The sequence below is a fragment of the Branchiostoma lanceolatum genome, chromosome 4 (assembly GCF_035083965.1).
Source record: "Branchiostoma lanceolatum isolate klBraLanc5 chromosome 4, klBraLanc5.hap2, whole genome shotgun sequence".
Taxonomy (NCBI): Eukaryota; Metazoa; Chordata; class Leptocardii; order Amphioxiformes; family Branchiostomatidae; genus Branchiostoma; species Branchiostoma lanceolatum.
The window spans coordinates 31554524-31571343 of NC_089725.1; the positions used below are offsets into that span (position 1 = coordinate 31554524).

Consider the following 16820-nt stretch of genomic DNA (forward strand, 5'->3'; position numbering starts at 1 on the left):
GTATGCAAAGTTAAAGCAAGTGAGTGAAGTCAAGGTTTTCCACAAAGCCCTCTGTTTTTATTTCAAACTGTTGTCGAATTTTTATTCTTTATTTAAAATTGCAACAATTCAATACACAATGGAACGCCAGGCTGACAAGCTGATGTTGTTGAAAGATGTCAAAGAAGGAAGACAAGGAGTTGATGTGGCCTAAGTTCAAGTATAACTGATGATAGGACTGGTAACTTTTTATTACTAAAACCTAGTGAGAGTGCCATGGAAAGAGACTATTATACAGGTATTTAGATAATACAGATAAATACAACCAGGTTTATCAAAAAGAAAACCTTTTAAAAGATCTCCACTATGCCACACCAGTTTTGTCCACTACGTACAAGCTGCATAAGACTAGACTCAAATGTTTGATCCACTCACACCAGGAAGTGCCCCTACTCTTTTCGATAAGTGTGGTGGCTTCTTTTACTTGCTTGAGGTGTGGCTCTCCTCAAACACAGGCCCTCAGGCTTTTTGTCCCATCCTAGAGGACATCCCTAACTGAAGCTAGGTACTCATTTCCACCTGAGCTTAGTGAGGAATAAGTTGTCAAGTGCCTTTCCCAAGGGCACGACATTGGGGTCTGTCAGGGATTCAATCCAAGAACATTTAGATTCTAAGTCAACAACCCTTACCACAAGACAACCTTGCCACCTTAGACCACCTCACCACTGCAAGTTAATGCTCATAGCTAGCAATCTTCAAAAAGTTTCTCCCCAAAGTTTGGAGGCAATACATCTGTGGGAAAATGCTGTACAGAATATCCCTAATACCTATTGAAAGGCCGAAGGCCTGTCTTGTAGTGGTAAGTGTTTGGTAACGTAATCCATTTAACAGCCTCCGTAACCCAATAAGGAGAAGGCAGCAGTAGACATGTAATGTTATCAGGGCCTGTAGTGTCTGTAACTTAGGTGCCCACACCAGGAGACATACATTATTCACAATGCTTGCTCCAATATCATCCAGACTGGAGTTTTGCTTAGGGCTTGGAAAGATCGTGCAAAGTTTCAAAAGTCAAGAGACGTCATTTAGAATCTACTGTACATGTATATATAATAATAGTTGTAGTAGTCCACAATGTTCTGCTACTCCAGGCATTCTCAAGTTATCGTATTAACAGACACACAAACGCTCCTGAAAACATAACCTTCTTGGCAAAGGTAACAAAACAAAATCATCATCCAGCAAAAAATCATGATTATCATACAAAATGGGAATAATTACAAAGAAACGTTATAAATGTGAACAAACTTTGCTGTTGGATTGGCATGTCACTGTCCTTTCTATTTGTGACTTGTTTAAGTATTACATAAGAGTGTGTTTGACACTGATGGTGTCTGAAGGCTGAGGTAACCAGGTTAGGACTCTGGATATCAGGAACATTAATCTGTCTGTGGCTCCACAGACAACGAGACCTGCATGTCAGAATCCTGGTTCAGGAAAGTGAATCATGTACATGGAGGGCAGGTGGGCATGATGCTTTTCATTTCTTAACTTCCTTGCGCAACAATTGTACACAGTCCAATGTATGGCAAGAACTATTAAACATAGTACAAAATAGAGGTATAGGTTGAAACTTAACATCCTGATTAATAAACCAATAAAGATGGGGCTAATCACTGGTTTCAGTGTCTTTTCTAATAACAAAGAAATCTTATCTACCTATTTTTGCATTGTTAAAGTTGTAAAATCTAAATAGATATTCAAAACTGACTGTGGTAGCAAGTCTCTTGAAAGCTGTTGTACTTAAGCAAAGAAATACGAATAACGTTAAACCTCCTATCTAGAGCATTCCTTGTGAAATTCATTTCCAATTTGCTTTGGACAAATTGCGGAAAACCTTAAAAGTGTACAACCTAAAGAATTTGATTGGGATAGGGTGTTTGTAGTTGTCACGGCAACGCATTGTTGTGATTGACAGGTGGTCTGCACAACATCATCCTCTAAGATGAAGGACCTACTGACACCCCGGCCACCTCCCCGCCCCTCCCTGAGCCCTTAGGCCACACCAATTTAATTTCTTGGTTAACAGATTTTTTGGGTAAAATTTTCGCACGAGGACATCATGAAAACAGAAGGCTGGGGTGAAAACTTGTTCACTCCCTGAAACTGTATGCACCGAAGTACAAACTTTCCTCTGAGATTCTGTTTTCATGTTCATTTTCCAATCTAGCATTTTTTTTTCAAAGATTCCATTAACCAAGAAATTAAATTGGTGTGGCCTTATAGACAAAGGAAAGCTGTTTGGGCAGTTAAATGCCTACCCTGGCCCCCAGCCAGAAGCCAGAGTAAATAATAAGCTACAAATTTCATCAAGAGGGCCGACTATCAGTCTGACATCTTTGATTGAATTCTCTGTGCTGGAGCCAGGAGTCTGCCTACGAGACTTTTAATCATGGGGCGCCCAGACGGCGTTATCATGGGAAAGTGCGCTGGCTGGGAGCTGAGCACTTCCCTTGTTTTTGTTGTTGCTTTGGCGACGCCGTCAGAACAAAGTAGCGACAACCTGCTTTACCTTCGACGAGAAAACGCCCCCGTGGCCACAACTCATCCCGTGTTTGGTGGACGGATTTGTGGAAACTGTGAGAGTGGCCGCGCATTCTCAGTCCGTGTCGGAAGTGCTTCAGAGTTCAACTTATCTTTTCGATTTGCCTTGCCTGGTTGATGCCTGCCGCATTCTTGAGATAGTTCGTCGCTTGTTTCTCAAGGTAGTTTCCGGGTAGCCGAGATGTTTAAGGCTTTAATCTGATAGATTTGGGCATAAAAAGGCCCATGATGAATATAGCTGATACAGAGTTGTGGACCACCTGCATTCTTAACATAGTTCTGGCAATTTCTCACACAGGTCCGACGGCACAAAGATCTAAACAACTTCTTTGTTGCCCAAGAAACAACATTCTCAACATTTCATACCAGTTAATTTCAGAGGATTATAGCAAATGTTTTTAAACTAAAGTAAAAACTTAAAGGTAACATCGATTTATCAATATTACTAGAAGAGAAATTTCTTGTATAACCATTGCATTTTAACCAAGCGAGGGTGTAGCAAATTTGTATCGGTTAAAATGTAACAAATTTTTATCAAAAAACATAACAAAAAAGATTGGTGTCAGTTGACGCAACAAATCTGTGTGGATTAATGTAACAAAACAATTTGAATAAAAAAAGGTAAAGCAGTCATTATCAAAAGCATCAAGTAGCTAGTGGTAGTGCAATGCGGCCTCGCGTTTTTGGCCAAGCACACCGGGTCACCCCTGCTCCACTAAGTGAGTTGGATTCTTTTACGTGCAGAGGTTTGAGGCTTATGCCCGAAGCTCCCTCATACATGAGGCAATAAGTTGCCACAACTAATTTGTATCAGTTAACGTAACAAATTTCGCATCACTCAATCTTCATGTAGCAAATTTGATTATTTTCCACCCTCGCATCAGATTCCGAGCCTCCAGGTGATGTAATCCCCGAAATCAACTCAGTGCAGCCTTAAGGAAAAGCATCCTTCCTAGAACTCCTGCCCGCGCCCTGAGAAGTGGTATTATGTAATCCAGCCTGCCGTGGATTAATGACTTCCCCTCCCCTCGGCTTAACCACTGGCTACTTTTGTATCAGCCTGCACCAGGGCCAGCTACGTTTAGTCTACCTGGAACACTCCATTAGTGAGGGTCTAAATGGCTTTTTCTGTGAGATGTAGCAAGCTATTTTGATTCATGGTTACTTGTACCTAGCCTGCACTCTGATGCTCTAAAAGGTCTAATTCAAAATTAAGCGTCATCGGTAATTTTTTTCTGAATTGGTCGCTTTAATTCCATACCTACATGTGCACATTATTACCCTGAATTCATCATTAAGCATTAGTGATAAAATCATTCGTATCGCAAAGTTGAACACCAGATTACCCAAAGTCGGTTCTCAAAGACTGGTTTTGCCAGACACCCCATGAATACATCAGAACAAACCAGTGTATTTTACTGCCAAATAAATCATTCAGATCAAAATCAGCAATCCAATGAACCTGTTCCCAAAACCTACAATCAAAATAACAGGCCAATTTACTGTAGGCCATTACCAAGCCTTCTGAATTTACTGTTGTGTATTAAGTGTTGCCAGCCTTTCTAAGCATTGCCAGGATCCCCCCATACAGACCCTCATTAGCGTTTGACTTGAGGCCCTCCCGACGTGTTTAGAGCGATGTTGACTGCCTGTATTGTTTCCACAACTTGGGTTGGAGTCGGCGGGAAGTTTTGCTATTTGTAGACTAAATAAGTTAAGTAAGATAGACAGGCTTCATTTGGGAAAGTGGTGGGCACAAATTGACATCCTAATTCTACAGGCAGCTACATGTAACTGTAGATGGGGATATGTTAGGCTAGTTAGGGCTGGGCTGGTTACTTGGGGATGGGCCAAACTGGTGGGACTTCCGGGCTATCTTTTTAGAAATTAACTTGTGCGATATGTTAAGAGTTCACAAGCGAAGCAAAGAGATTAGAAGCTTTTTTTATTTGTGCCTAAAGATGAGATATGTGATGAAATATTATTATAGTCATCTACCTGAGTGTAAACAAATGATCCTTTGGAAAAGTCAGAAGTACGGTCTTGTGCAGCTTGTGCTTACCGTTCAAAACTGGTGTGTTACGCCTTTGGGTTAGCCTGGGTGCCATCCTAATTTTTACCGGGGCTCCTACACTTGCTACCCTAAAAAAATTAGGGTAGCAAGTGGGGCTCCTACACTTGCTACCCTAAAAAAATTAGGGTAGCAAGTGTAGGAGCCCCGGTAGAAATTAGGATGGCACCCAGGCCACCTTTGGGTGGCCTACTGGATATGTGATTTAGAAGCAAAAAAGTGTATCTTAGCATTGGTTTTCCTAATTCCAAAGCAGCTTGCAATAAGAATCTCTACATTTCCAATTATACTGGGTGTGCTTTAAAGTTTCATACATTCCAAAGATCATCCTTTCCACACTGCAGTCAAACCTGTATATTATGACCACTCAAGAGCTTTGCTAGAGTCAATGGGGAAAATGATCTAACTTTCTAAGGGACCACCAAAATTGCCCACAATGACCAGGTGGTCCTCATGTACAGGTGGTCACTAGTACAGGTGTTACTACAGGGCTCGAAATTCAGTTTTGGGAATTGGTGCACTGGTGCACCCAACCTAAAAAATTGGGTGCACCAAAAAAATTTTGGGTGCACCACATAAAATAAAGTAGAATGTAACTATTATGAGCAAAACCTAATGACAAACCTTACTGTTCCTCTTCATGCGCGTTTGGCACGCGATCTCGGCACGCAGTTTTGAAGCTTTCAAAATCGAAATTAACTCAAATTCTAACATCAAAATCTTAAACAAGTACTACAACAAAGATTTTATTATTTTCTTACACTTAGATGTCAAGAATATGCTGTCTACTAGTGTGCAGTGATAACTTTACACATTAAACCGTACGAAAAATTTGGATGCACCAGTGCACCCACATTAAAAAATTAGGTGCACAGCTCCAAAATTGGGTGCACTGGGTGCACATGCACCCAGTATTTCGAGCCCTGTACTATGTTATCAATGATTCTGTTATCTTGCTGATTGTACCCATCCCTTTTTGGTTAACAGGGAACAGGACTCGCGGCCAGGCCGACGGTTTCCAGCTCGAGATCCTCGCCAAACTGAAGGACGTGAAAGGAAAGGTACCACCAACCTTACATGTACTTCTGGCCTGCAGAAAAGCTACAACTGTTACACTGTCAGCAGCTTCTGCTAACATTGAGCTGTTGACACCCCCTTTCCATTGAGGCGGCTACCATTGAGTGACCAAAACTCTCATCAGTCAAGTGGAAATTAATTTCATTACTTTACTTTTCAAGTTTATCAAAAATTGCAACAAGGCACTACATAGTGGAGCGCCAGGCAGACCACTCAACATTACAAGCACATTCGATGCAACAATGAAACGCCAATGGTGATCCATAGATACAATATAAAAATGTATTTCATTGATAAAGAATTGTATTTTGTAACCTCTTTGATCATATTCAGTCTATATTAAAGTCATCGGTCATACAAATCAAATTTTGGTTGCTCAATGGCATCCTTGGAAAGGGAGCCAAACCTTCAAACAAGTTTTGTGTCATCTTTTACAGTTATTGGCATGCGCAACGGTTACCTCTCCTGTATGTGTTTCCAAGGCAGCCATTGTTAAAATTGTGCAACAAGCGTCAGACTTCTACGCTATGTCCTTACTTTTCTGAGTGATCTTTATGAATTTTTGCATAACATAGTATGCTGTACTAAAATACATGTATTGGCTCATAAATGCCAAAATGGTTTTCCTAAAATGTCTACTCAAGACTATCATAGGATTATGCTGCCTTCCTTGTCTGCTTATGGCTGATCCTTGTAGTTGTGGATTTGATATGTTCGCATCTTTGTGCTCTAGCGTGGAAAGCAATTTTTATTTTCACATGTGGTCTTGAACACTTTGCCATATATTATTAAACCCAGTTTGTCGTCATATTTTCAGCACTGTCCAAAGGTTCGTGCCACGTTGTCTAGCAATGAGCACTAGCTGCACCCGGCTCCTGCTTGTTTTCCCCCTCCCCGTAGAAATCTCCATTTTGGGCAACACCAATTCAGTTCCTTGGTTCTCTGACATTCAAAAGTAAAAGATGAGCAAGAGAACGATGAAAACGGAAGACTTGATCACAGGAATGTCTCCAGGACCTATTCTCCAGTCGAGTGGGCTAGGAGTGCCCATGATTTTTAACGTTTCTCTCCCTCCAAAAACGTTAAAAATCATGGACACTCCTAGCCCTCTCGACTGAAACCTCTTCTTGGAGAATATCCAGGACCAATCCCTCGAGCTACATCCCAGAAAGGACATTTGCTTGTTGGGACGGACACAAATTTCACTCCATCCATCCAAAAGTCAGAACTTCATGACACAATATTCATGAAATTGTATTTTTGTGACCTTAAAATGACAGATTTATGAAGATTGGCAACATGGGCTCCCAATCAATTAATGGGATGGAAAAATATTAAAAGATTAAAATGAAAATTTAAAGATTAAAGAATTTACAATCCTGGTCAAAAATTTGCATAAACCTGGCCCTCACATTCTGTTTTCATGTTGATCCTCCAGTTCAGCATTATATTTTTAGTCTGACGACCAACAACTTCAATTGGTGTGGCCTCGTTTAGTTTGATTTTTGTTTTGTTGTCATTTTGTGGAAGTCCTCTCTGCCTCGTGTCTGAGTTTTGTATCACCTGTGTCTGTTTTTGTTCCCACAGGACGGCAAGACCAGTCTTCTGCACTACCTAGTGATTTACTACATCAATAAGTTCGACAAGGTTGGTAACGCTAATGCACAGTAACTCATTCAAGCCCCTTAACTTAGTCCAAGGAGGTAATAAAAAAAAAGCTTATAGAGTTGTACAGACATGAAGTATCACCAAGGACTAGCTTGTGACAGCTCACTTAACAAAAATAAGTAACGGTCATCAATACAGATTTCAGAGTTGTCAACCCAGGATCCAGGTCTTGTGAATATTAGTTTATAATTAGGTTAGGTTCATTTGTAACTTTTGCAGAGTGAAACTTGTTATAATCGTCAAGTCCATTGTATGTTTGGAGCCGGCTCAGACTCAGTGTTTTACATCTGTTCATGCAACATTTAGTGCATCTTTCTCATATGGCAACTATGGGCTTCTAGGAGGAGTATGATACTAGAAAAGAGTACTGTCTAGCAAAACCAGGCATAAAATACTGAACTGAATCCTTACATCTGTTTGGAGACTAGTCTAAGAGTGTTGTGGTGAAGGGAAGGGTGGTTTTACAGAAGTTTTGTTCCCCCTCCCTCTACTGTAGGCTGCAGGCACCGAGCAGGCCAAGCTGCCTATCCCAGAGCCCAACGACATTAACCAGGCAACCCTCGTCAAGTTTGACGACATCGGCAAGGACCTCAGGAGACTCAAGAGGGACTTAGACGGTGAGTAAGACATCTCGAGATGACTTCATTTCATAGCCTCAAGGAGAATGCAAAATGTGTCCCTGATAACTTCTCAATTCCTTTGAGAAGTGATGTCACCTGGTCAATGGCCTCAGGAAGCTCAAGAGAGACTTAGACGGTAAGACATCTTGAGATGACTTAATTTTATATCCTCCTCAAAGAAAATGCAAAATGTGTCCCTCATAAGTCCTCAATTCCTTTAAGACGTGATGTCTTCTGGTTAATGACCTCAAGAGAAACTTAGATGGTGAATAAGACATCTACAGATGACTCCATTTCATAGCCTTAATGAAGGGTTACTTGTGCTTTCTTTTGCCTAGACTTAGAAATGGACAATTACTGAACCTTCTAATGGAGCAAGATATCTGTAAATGACTTCATTTCATAGCCTCAAGGAAAATGTAAAATATGTCCCTCAAGAGAAGTTAAAGTTCAGTTCCTTTAAGATATGATTTCTTCTGGCAATGATCTTAGGAAACTCAGGAGAGACTTAAGGACTTTGACAATGAGTGAGATATCTGCAGATGACTTCATTTCATAGCCTTCTCAAGGAAAATGCAAAATATATCCCTTAAGATAACTTAAATTTCAGTTCCTTTAAGATATCATGTCTTCTGGCAATGATTTTAGGAAACTCAAGAGAGACTTAGACGGCAAGTAAGACGTTTCAAGATGACTTCATTTCATGCATAGCCTCAAGGAATGGTTTCTTGTGCTTTCTTCTGCCTCCACTTAGAGAAGGACAGTTACTAAACCTTCTAATGGAATAAGATATCTCTAGACGACTTAATTTCGTTGCCTCAAGGAAGGCGACCGCTGGCAGGGTTCCTTGCGCTTTCTTTTGTCTAGACTAAGTGAAGGACAACTGCTGAATCTTCTTATCATAAGATGTCTCAAGACGACTTCATTTCATAGTTTCAAAGGAGGCAACCGCTGTCAGCATGCCTTGCATTTTTCCCTACATGTGTTAAGGACAGTCACTAAATCTTCTGGTGGACTGGGTTCTTTGGTGAGCAAGGCGTCTTAAAATGACTCATTGTTAAATGTTTCATAGCCCCAAAGACGGTGACCCTTGGCAGTATGCTATGTGTATTTTTCTGTGTCAAGTCAAGTCAAAGCCTTTATTAGACTAGTATATGTACAACTGCACTTGGCAAAGGATGGTTAATATGCAATATCTGTCCAGTTAATCAATGCAGAATGATACAAATCATGGCTGAAGTTAGTCCACATGTTCCTCTGCTAAGCATCAGACTACAGAACAGTAGCAGTAGTGGCCATCCTTTATCAGTGACCTCTCGGTAGCAATACTGTGGCCTGGTCCTGTGGTCCCTTTTTATCACTAAGAAGTCACAGCCCCCCACCTCTCAGTAACAGTACTGTGGTCTTCTCCTAACTCTTCCCTGTGATAAGTAGATGTCCCAGTTGTTTGGTACATGTATGTCCAGGACAAGGTTTGGCACTCATGTCAAAAGATTCATGATTTAATGTGTAGATCCAAGACAAGGAAGACTAACTTGTCAGTACTACTTTTCAACCGTTAATGTTTAGATTCAAATCACATAATCTATCAATGTAGATGAGCTTTTTAACTGATTATGAGGACTTACATGTACCTATCAAAGACTATCAAAGATAGATTATTGCCAGTTTTTAGATATAAACCTGTCAAAGAGTTTAAGTTATTGCCACTGACTACTACTTACAAGAAAACCTAAGGCTTTCATATTCCATGCGAATGTCTCATGCTATCTTACAATGGCCATTCTAGCTGGAAACATTTCTTAAACAATGGCATTGAACTTGAAAAAACGAAGGTCAAGCAGTAAGTTGTCCTGGGGTAATTTGTGTCAAGGGCAACATTTTCTTCCCTCCATCCTAACATCACTTGAAGGCCACCTTGAGACAGATAGTACAATGTTCCTTATTCTTACGACCATCAAGGAGGTTGGTTAAGTTTTTGCAAATGTCTTGGGCACGTCTAAAGCCCCCCTCTCACTGGACACGCGGCAGGCTGGCGGTGTCGCTGCGGCCGATCAAATTGACAAAGCACTCAACGAATTTCATCAACAAAAAATGAATCTTTTTAAGCTTTGTGTGTTTTGTTGTCTTTTTGGTCATACTTGTACGTTTTGCATGATATTCCCATTATAAAGTCAAGGGTAACACAAATCCAGTTTAGGATGCAGCAACACCGCCAGCGCCAGGTTCCAGTGAGAAGGGGGCTTTACAGTGACCTGTTTCTTAACACCGCGGTGCTGAAAGCGAAGATTATGAAGGGCAAATTGGTTCTTATCTCCTCTATCAACTCTCTGCGAGGATGTTAGAACTCGTCACCCGTCACTCCGCACGTTAATTGAGATGTTGCACCGATGTTGCTCTGGTTCGATGTCAACCAAAGCTGCTGTTAATTGTAATTCCTTTATTTGCAGATTCATGCCCGTAGGCTAATTGCAAGGGTACAAACAGTAAAAAAGTAACAATTGTCTATTCTATACATTTAACTAATTTTCTACATACATTACTAGGGGGGTTGACTTATTTTTTGGAGGCAGTGGCTGATGAAAAGTCCCACATTTTTAATGATTTGTAATTTTAGTAGAAATGTGTTTTTTTGGAGGTTTTCTAGATGTTGCAAGCTCAGGAATATTGTTTTTATTGTTTCGAAAATCTGTTTTCTTTCATGCTCATAATTAGGGCTTTTAAGAAATGAACTATAATATCTTTGAGATACTGGGGTTTGATGTCTGCACCTTATCAAGCTATAATTCATTAGTGTTGCGAAAATGCAAAACATGCCCCCGTTAACTTAAAGTCCTCCTTAATTCCCTTTAAGATATGGTGTCTTCTGGTCAATGTCTTGGAGCTGCTAGGTGCTGTTCGTTGACTGAGGATGACGTCAATGTTTTGAGTGACACAAGCGAAACTGTTGCCAGGTCAAGCTTGTAAGATTTATCGTAGAATGTTAGGGTAAGGTTTAAAAAGTGTCCGTACTGTGTCATATACGTTGATACGTTGTATGTACAGTGTAGCATTTTCAACAAAACTGACACATAAAAGTTGCAAGTGACAGGATCTGTGTTACAGTATTATTTCAGGCTAGACGTTATGCCCTAGCTTAGGAAAAGGGAGTTTCCTCACTCCACCCAGGTGACTGTAAAAATGGGTACCTGACTATGGTTGGGGAGATAAAAGGCAGTTTTAATTGTGTACTTAAGTGAGAAAGCTGCATGCAGTTGCTTCCAGGACCTAGTCAAAAGATTGATGCGTTAACTTTTTGTGTTGGAACAAGTTTTTACTAAGAAAACTGCATGCAGTCGTTTCCAGGACCTGAAGTTTGTTCCCCCTAATGGAGCTAATCTGTTTGCAGTCCTCTTGAACCTGTCAAAATAACGTCACCCGACCCGGGGCGGCACAAAGCCGGCACGGTGCGCAAACGGCTCCAACACCCACTCCCGCCCCGATGGGACAGAGAGCACGGCACAACAACCACCAATCCCGCGGCTCGTAAACAAACACATGCTTCAAGTGCCTCCAGAAGGCCTCGGAGGAGGCTGAGGGCTGGAGATAAAAGGAGCGATGCAGCGTTCCACTTAAACCGATGAAAAGAGGGACGGGTCTTTACACGAATCAGCCTCCCTTTCAACGCTTCTCTTACCTTATAGACTCACTTACTCCTTACATAGTGCAGACTTCTGTCAACCTGTGCCCCATAGCCACTCAGAGTGGGGACCTTACAAGCCCACCATTGTGAAACGTCAGTCTTTGCTTGACTACACAGAAAAACACACTCAGTCTGTTACAGTATCGTTTTTCTGTGTGAACATGAAGATTGATTTGATGTCACACCTGTACATGTAGTTGTACAGTAGGCATTCTGCTCGACATGCTCTAGAACAGACTGGGCTGAAATGAACAAGACCCCTCGTTGTTTTCAACTGTACCACTTTTACTCGAGGTACTTTCTGTTGCCGCTGTCATAAAAATACTGTATCTCTTTTTCTAAACACGATGTCATAAAAGATTGTATCACTGAAGAAAGACTTTTATCTTACCTGTCGACTATTAACTGTGAATCTGGTCGGCATGTTGTTGCTTGTGAACCTCTTGTGTCAGTATTCTCGTCTCCCCCCTCCCCACAAATATTCTTCATCACTCACCAAAGAAGCCTCAAGAGACGTAACTCGACTGTCCATCCCAACTAGACATCCAGGCCTTCCACTGGACGCTTGTTCTATCCTGACTTCTTGCAATAATCAGTCATGCCATTAGATAGCCTTCCCTGGAATGAAGTACAGACACACTTGTCTTCCCCCTGGCTGCATTGCTGCTGACTCTCTGGAAAGCCTCCTGGATTAACCCTCTTCCTGCTGCTTAACCCCATAACCGATACGAATTTGGTAGCAAATTGCTTCCTTAGCAGGCTGAAGCAGTTTCCTCGTCTGCTTCAACGGTAAACCAGCCTTACCGCCAGAATTGATGTTCAGTCATTGCGTTGTCCAGTAGTTGGCACTATCGTGTCTGGACGCAGCGTTGTTCAGAACTGACCGGTTGTCGCTCTCCGGACCTGCAGAATACTTGGAAAGGGTTGCAGTCCTTGGAAGGGGATGTTAAACTGTAGTCCATGTTAACAAACAACGGGGATAGAACCTTGCGAACGTCCCGTAGTCGGGTCCGCGCACAAAGGAGCGCGGTATCGTGGAATGGAGCACATCTGGATCCACCAAACATGTCAGTACGGCTACATCCGTGCGTCACGCCAGGAAGTGACGTGACCCAGGGTTGGACAGGTCCACTGGCCCAGTTGCCCAGGGCAAGTGAAAGTGCTGATCGGGCAAGTGCATGTCCCACTAGTGCGATTTTTCCTTGAGTGTCCACTAGCCTGACTTTCCTTCCAGCGGCTTACCCGACTGACCAGTTCCTAGAAGCTTGTCAGACGCCCGTAAAGCTAGCCGGCACTGGCCTTCCAAATATTGGTTAATAATATGCAAAGCGGCATGAGCTGTCTCCACACGGTAACCACTGAAATTTTGGGCCGGTGAATAGTCGGTTCGAGCCAGTAGATTTTTTAATGTTCTTACCCTATGCAGGGCAAGTACATTTTCAAAACTTGTTCAACCTAAGGCCGGCTTCTGTTTCACATCGTAGTGACTCTGGGAGAAACAGAACAATGCTCTGCGCTATGTGTTCTAGATATACGTGTATACGCTTTTGTAAGTAAGGTTACCGAATGTCGACCTGTTACATTGACAGTTTAGAGAACTCGCCAAAAGTGTTCTGTATCTGTATCTATATAGCCGGTATAACCGCTATTCGGCGTAACACACCAGCTTCGCAGGCACGCAGCGCAGCAGCAGCTGGTTATATTACGCCGAACGACCTGTCAAACTTTTCTTACACCTTGTTCTTGTTCTTGAAGCAATGTGCAGGTCAGGCTGAATAGCTATATAGTTTGTACATTGTCCTTTGTTTCGTGTACACCTTGCAGCTGTGCAGCATGGAGAAAGTTAACTCTTTTGTTTTCTTAAAAACATCCTGGACGCCTTGAAGTTTTAACTTTTGCAAGTCTACAGGAGAAAACCATTGTGAATAGTTTTGTCCTCTAAAGGTGATCATTTCGTCCTTAAAAAAAGTTTTGGGTATGTCACAGACTCTGGTGTCTTATGCCAAAGGCAGTTATACAGGTACAAACTCCGAACCTTTGTCTTTGTTCGCTGTAATTTTTTCGCTGGATGTCATTTTTTTCAAAAACGTTTTCAGAACATTGACCTCTGACCCAGCAGTTTGGAGCCCCTTTATCATCTCATCTGCCTCGTTACAGCTGACGAAAGCTTCCCTGCCCCAGGCGCTCGTTCCCCCATTCTGTGACAATCAGCAAATGGCTTGATCCCTTACAAAACCCACACCAGTCGCCTCGTTAAGATAGCGGAATTGCACGTCCTGGTCTCTATCTGTGTGAGCCGTCTGACACTTCCGGGTGTGGTCCGGGATGTCCTTAGAAAGCCCCCGTGGCACAATTTACTCTCCAAGCAGAGCATGGGTTTCGGCTGGTTTTTGACATGTTTTAGGCGTTTTTGTCGGGCTTTCTACTTTGTCATCTTTTTTCAAGTAGAAAGCCTGACAAAAACGCCTAAAACATGTCAAAAACCAGCCGAAACCCATGCTCTGCTTGGAGAGTAGCACAATTATGATAGCGTTTGGAGGGTGAGCTCTTCCCTTTTTCAGTACATGTGAACGCAAACAATTAATGAAACAACATATGATGATATGTAATGAAAATAATTTACTTTGGTATGATTTATATTATCCATATGTTACACATTATAGTCATTAATCACTACATATAACTTTTGGTTGTGGCCCAGGATGTAGAATTTACTTAGCCCCCGTGGCACGATTATGATAGCGGTGGGAGGGTGGGCTTCCCTTTTTTTGTACACAAATTGTGAACACAAACAATTAATGAAACAAATTATGATGATACATGTGTATGTAATGAAAATAGTTTACTTTGGTTTGGTGTTATTTATGTTATTTATATGTTACACATTATAGCCATTAATCACTAGATATAACTTTCCGGTTGTGGTCCAGGATGTCCTCAGAAAGCCCCCCTGGCGCCATTATGATAGCGGTGGGAGGGCGGTCTTTCCTTTTTCAGTACATGTGAACACAAACAATTAATAAAACAACATATGATGATATGTAACGAAAATAGTTTACTTTCAAATTGGTATAATTTATATTATTCATATGTTCCACATTATAGTCATTAATCACTAAATATAACTTCCGGTTGTGGTTCAGGATGTGATTAGAAAGCCCCCATGGCACAATTATGATAGCGGTGGGAGGGCGGTCTTCCCTTTTTCAGTACACAAACTGTGAACACAAAAAATTAATGAAACAACATATAATGATATGTAATGAAAATAGTATACTTTGGTATAATTTATATTATTTATAGTCATTAATCACTGAATATAACTTTTGGTTGTGGTCCAGGATATCCTTAGAAAGCCCCTGTGGCACAATTATGATAGCGGTGTGGGGGCAGACTTTGTGTTTTTTTTAATCAGTACATATATGTGAACACAAACAATTGATAAAATGACATGATATGTAATAAGAACAGTTTACTTTGGTTTTATTTATAGGTTACACATTACATATTAAATGTAATACCATTAATATTTATCTACCAGGTTAAATAAATCTGTGAAAAACTGTGTTTGAGAGATCTGTAGTGCAGCACCCCCAAGATATGCACAGTTTAGATATACACTGTACAGGTCGCTGGAGTACATTATACTGGTAGACTGTGTGTTGCATTGGTGATCTTTAGATCCATTTTTCCAGGGTGGTGTATATATATGTACACCTATATATATGTATGTTACCTGGCAGATAAATGTTAATAGAGGTCAATATCTTGATATCTTGAATTTCTTACACAATCCCCCCTTCAACACTGTGAAAATGGAAACAATACAAGCTATCAAAAAATAAACTCTGAAATAAGGCACAAGGAAACAAAATATTTTTTTTAGTTGTACGTTTTGTACAACTGAAGGTGTTAACCTTTAGCACACTGAAGTTGCGGTTTGGGGCCCAATACCCTGTTGGTTACAGAGTTAGGCAGCAGGAAGAAGGTTAATGTGGATTCTCCCAATCTTCATTATCTAGGATGCGAGAAGAAGGTGGCTGATGTGGTGAACTCTTCCGAGGACAAGTACATCCAACCCTTCAAGGACAACATGGAGATCTTCGTCAAGAAAGGTGAAGTTTGTTCCCTGTCTTCAATTTCTTATTTTATTTACATGTATATAGCCCTTCATTATTAGCATTCAAGTTTGTGTTTTAAAAAGTTCACAGTCCAAACAATACTGCAGCACAAAAACATGAATTTTCATGATTTCAAATTGGAGAGGCACTGAAAAAAATTGCAAAAATAAAACTGCCTCTGATATATCAAAATTTACAGTACACAGTACGTGTGCATGGTCTGATATCCCATCCAATGGGAACAGCTCCCAGCCACAGACCGTCTGTCATTGGTCGGTTCAAGTGGGTTGGCCGTGTCATCTTTAGTTACAAGTGAACTGAGTGGTTGATTATATTATCAATTAGACCTAATTATCGGGGGCGTAAACTGGGAGGGGAACTACGCAGAGTTGTCTGCAACTCACCTTACACCAGGATCAACACGGGGCGACGGCTCAGAAACACTTCTCTGTAAACTTTACCTCTGTCACCCTTTAAATTGTGACTGGTTCATTCAAATGCAGGATGGCAAGGTGGCATGGTTAGGGTTGCTGATTTAGAATCTAAAGGTTCTGGGTTTGAATCCCTAGCAGGCCACAATGTTGTGCTATTGCGAAAGACACACCTACATGTACATGTGTTTCCTCAGTCAACATAGGTAAAAATGAGTTACTGTACCAGTTTCAGTTAGGAATGTTCACCTAACTTGTACTTACTGTACAAACTAGTATTACCCTCATGTTACTGATTTATCAAGATGCCAAGTACTACAATGTACATGTATGGTATGCAAACAAAACAAAACATCTCACAAACAATTCTCAGTGTAAACTTCCTCAGTTTCTTGACTCAGGGAGGATAACCCTTATTTGACTGATTTGTCAAGATGCCAAGTACTAAATCATGTACAGCACAGGTCGGAATGCTTATTTTGTAGACCTTGGTTATACCCTTTTTTTCCTCCCCTTTTTTATAGCAGCTAGGAAAGTGAGAATCCGACAGGCTGTAGCCAAAGCTGGTGC

General features: G+C 41.2%; 1 protein-coding gene across 3 annotated transcripts in view; it reads left to right on the forward strand.

The window, feature by feature from the left end:
* The window catches only part of LOC136434028 (formin-like), a 75284-nt gene that overhangs the window by 11537 nt on the left and 46927 nt on the right, over window positions 1–16820 (forward strand). For 2 of the 3 annotated variants that reach the window (XM_066426679.1, XM_066426681.1), the window contains 5 exons: window positions 5639–5712; window positions 6546–6557; window positions 7316–7375; window positions 7893–8013; window positions 15721–15813. In XM_066426679.1, the coding sequence (XP_066282776.1) occupies window positions 5639–5712; window positions 6546–6557; window positions 7316–7375; window positions 7893–8013; window positions 15721–15813 (360 nt within the window). The remainder of the gene's footprint in view (window positions 1–5638; window positions 5713–6545; window positions 6558–7315; window positions 7376–7892; window positions 8014–15720; window positions 15814–16820) is intronic. The other variant, XM_066426680.1, reaches the window with a different exon arrangement.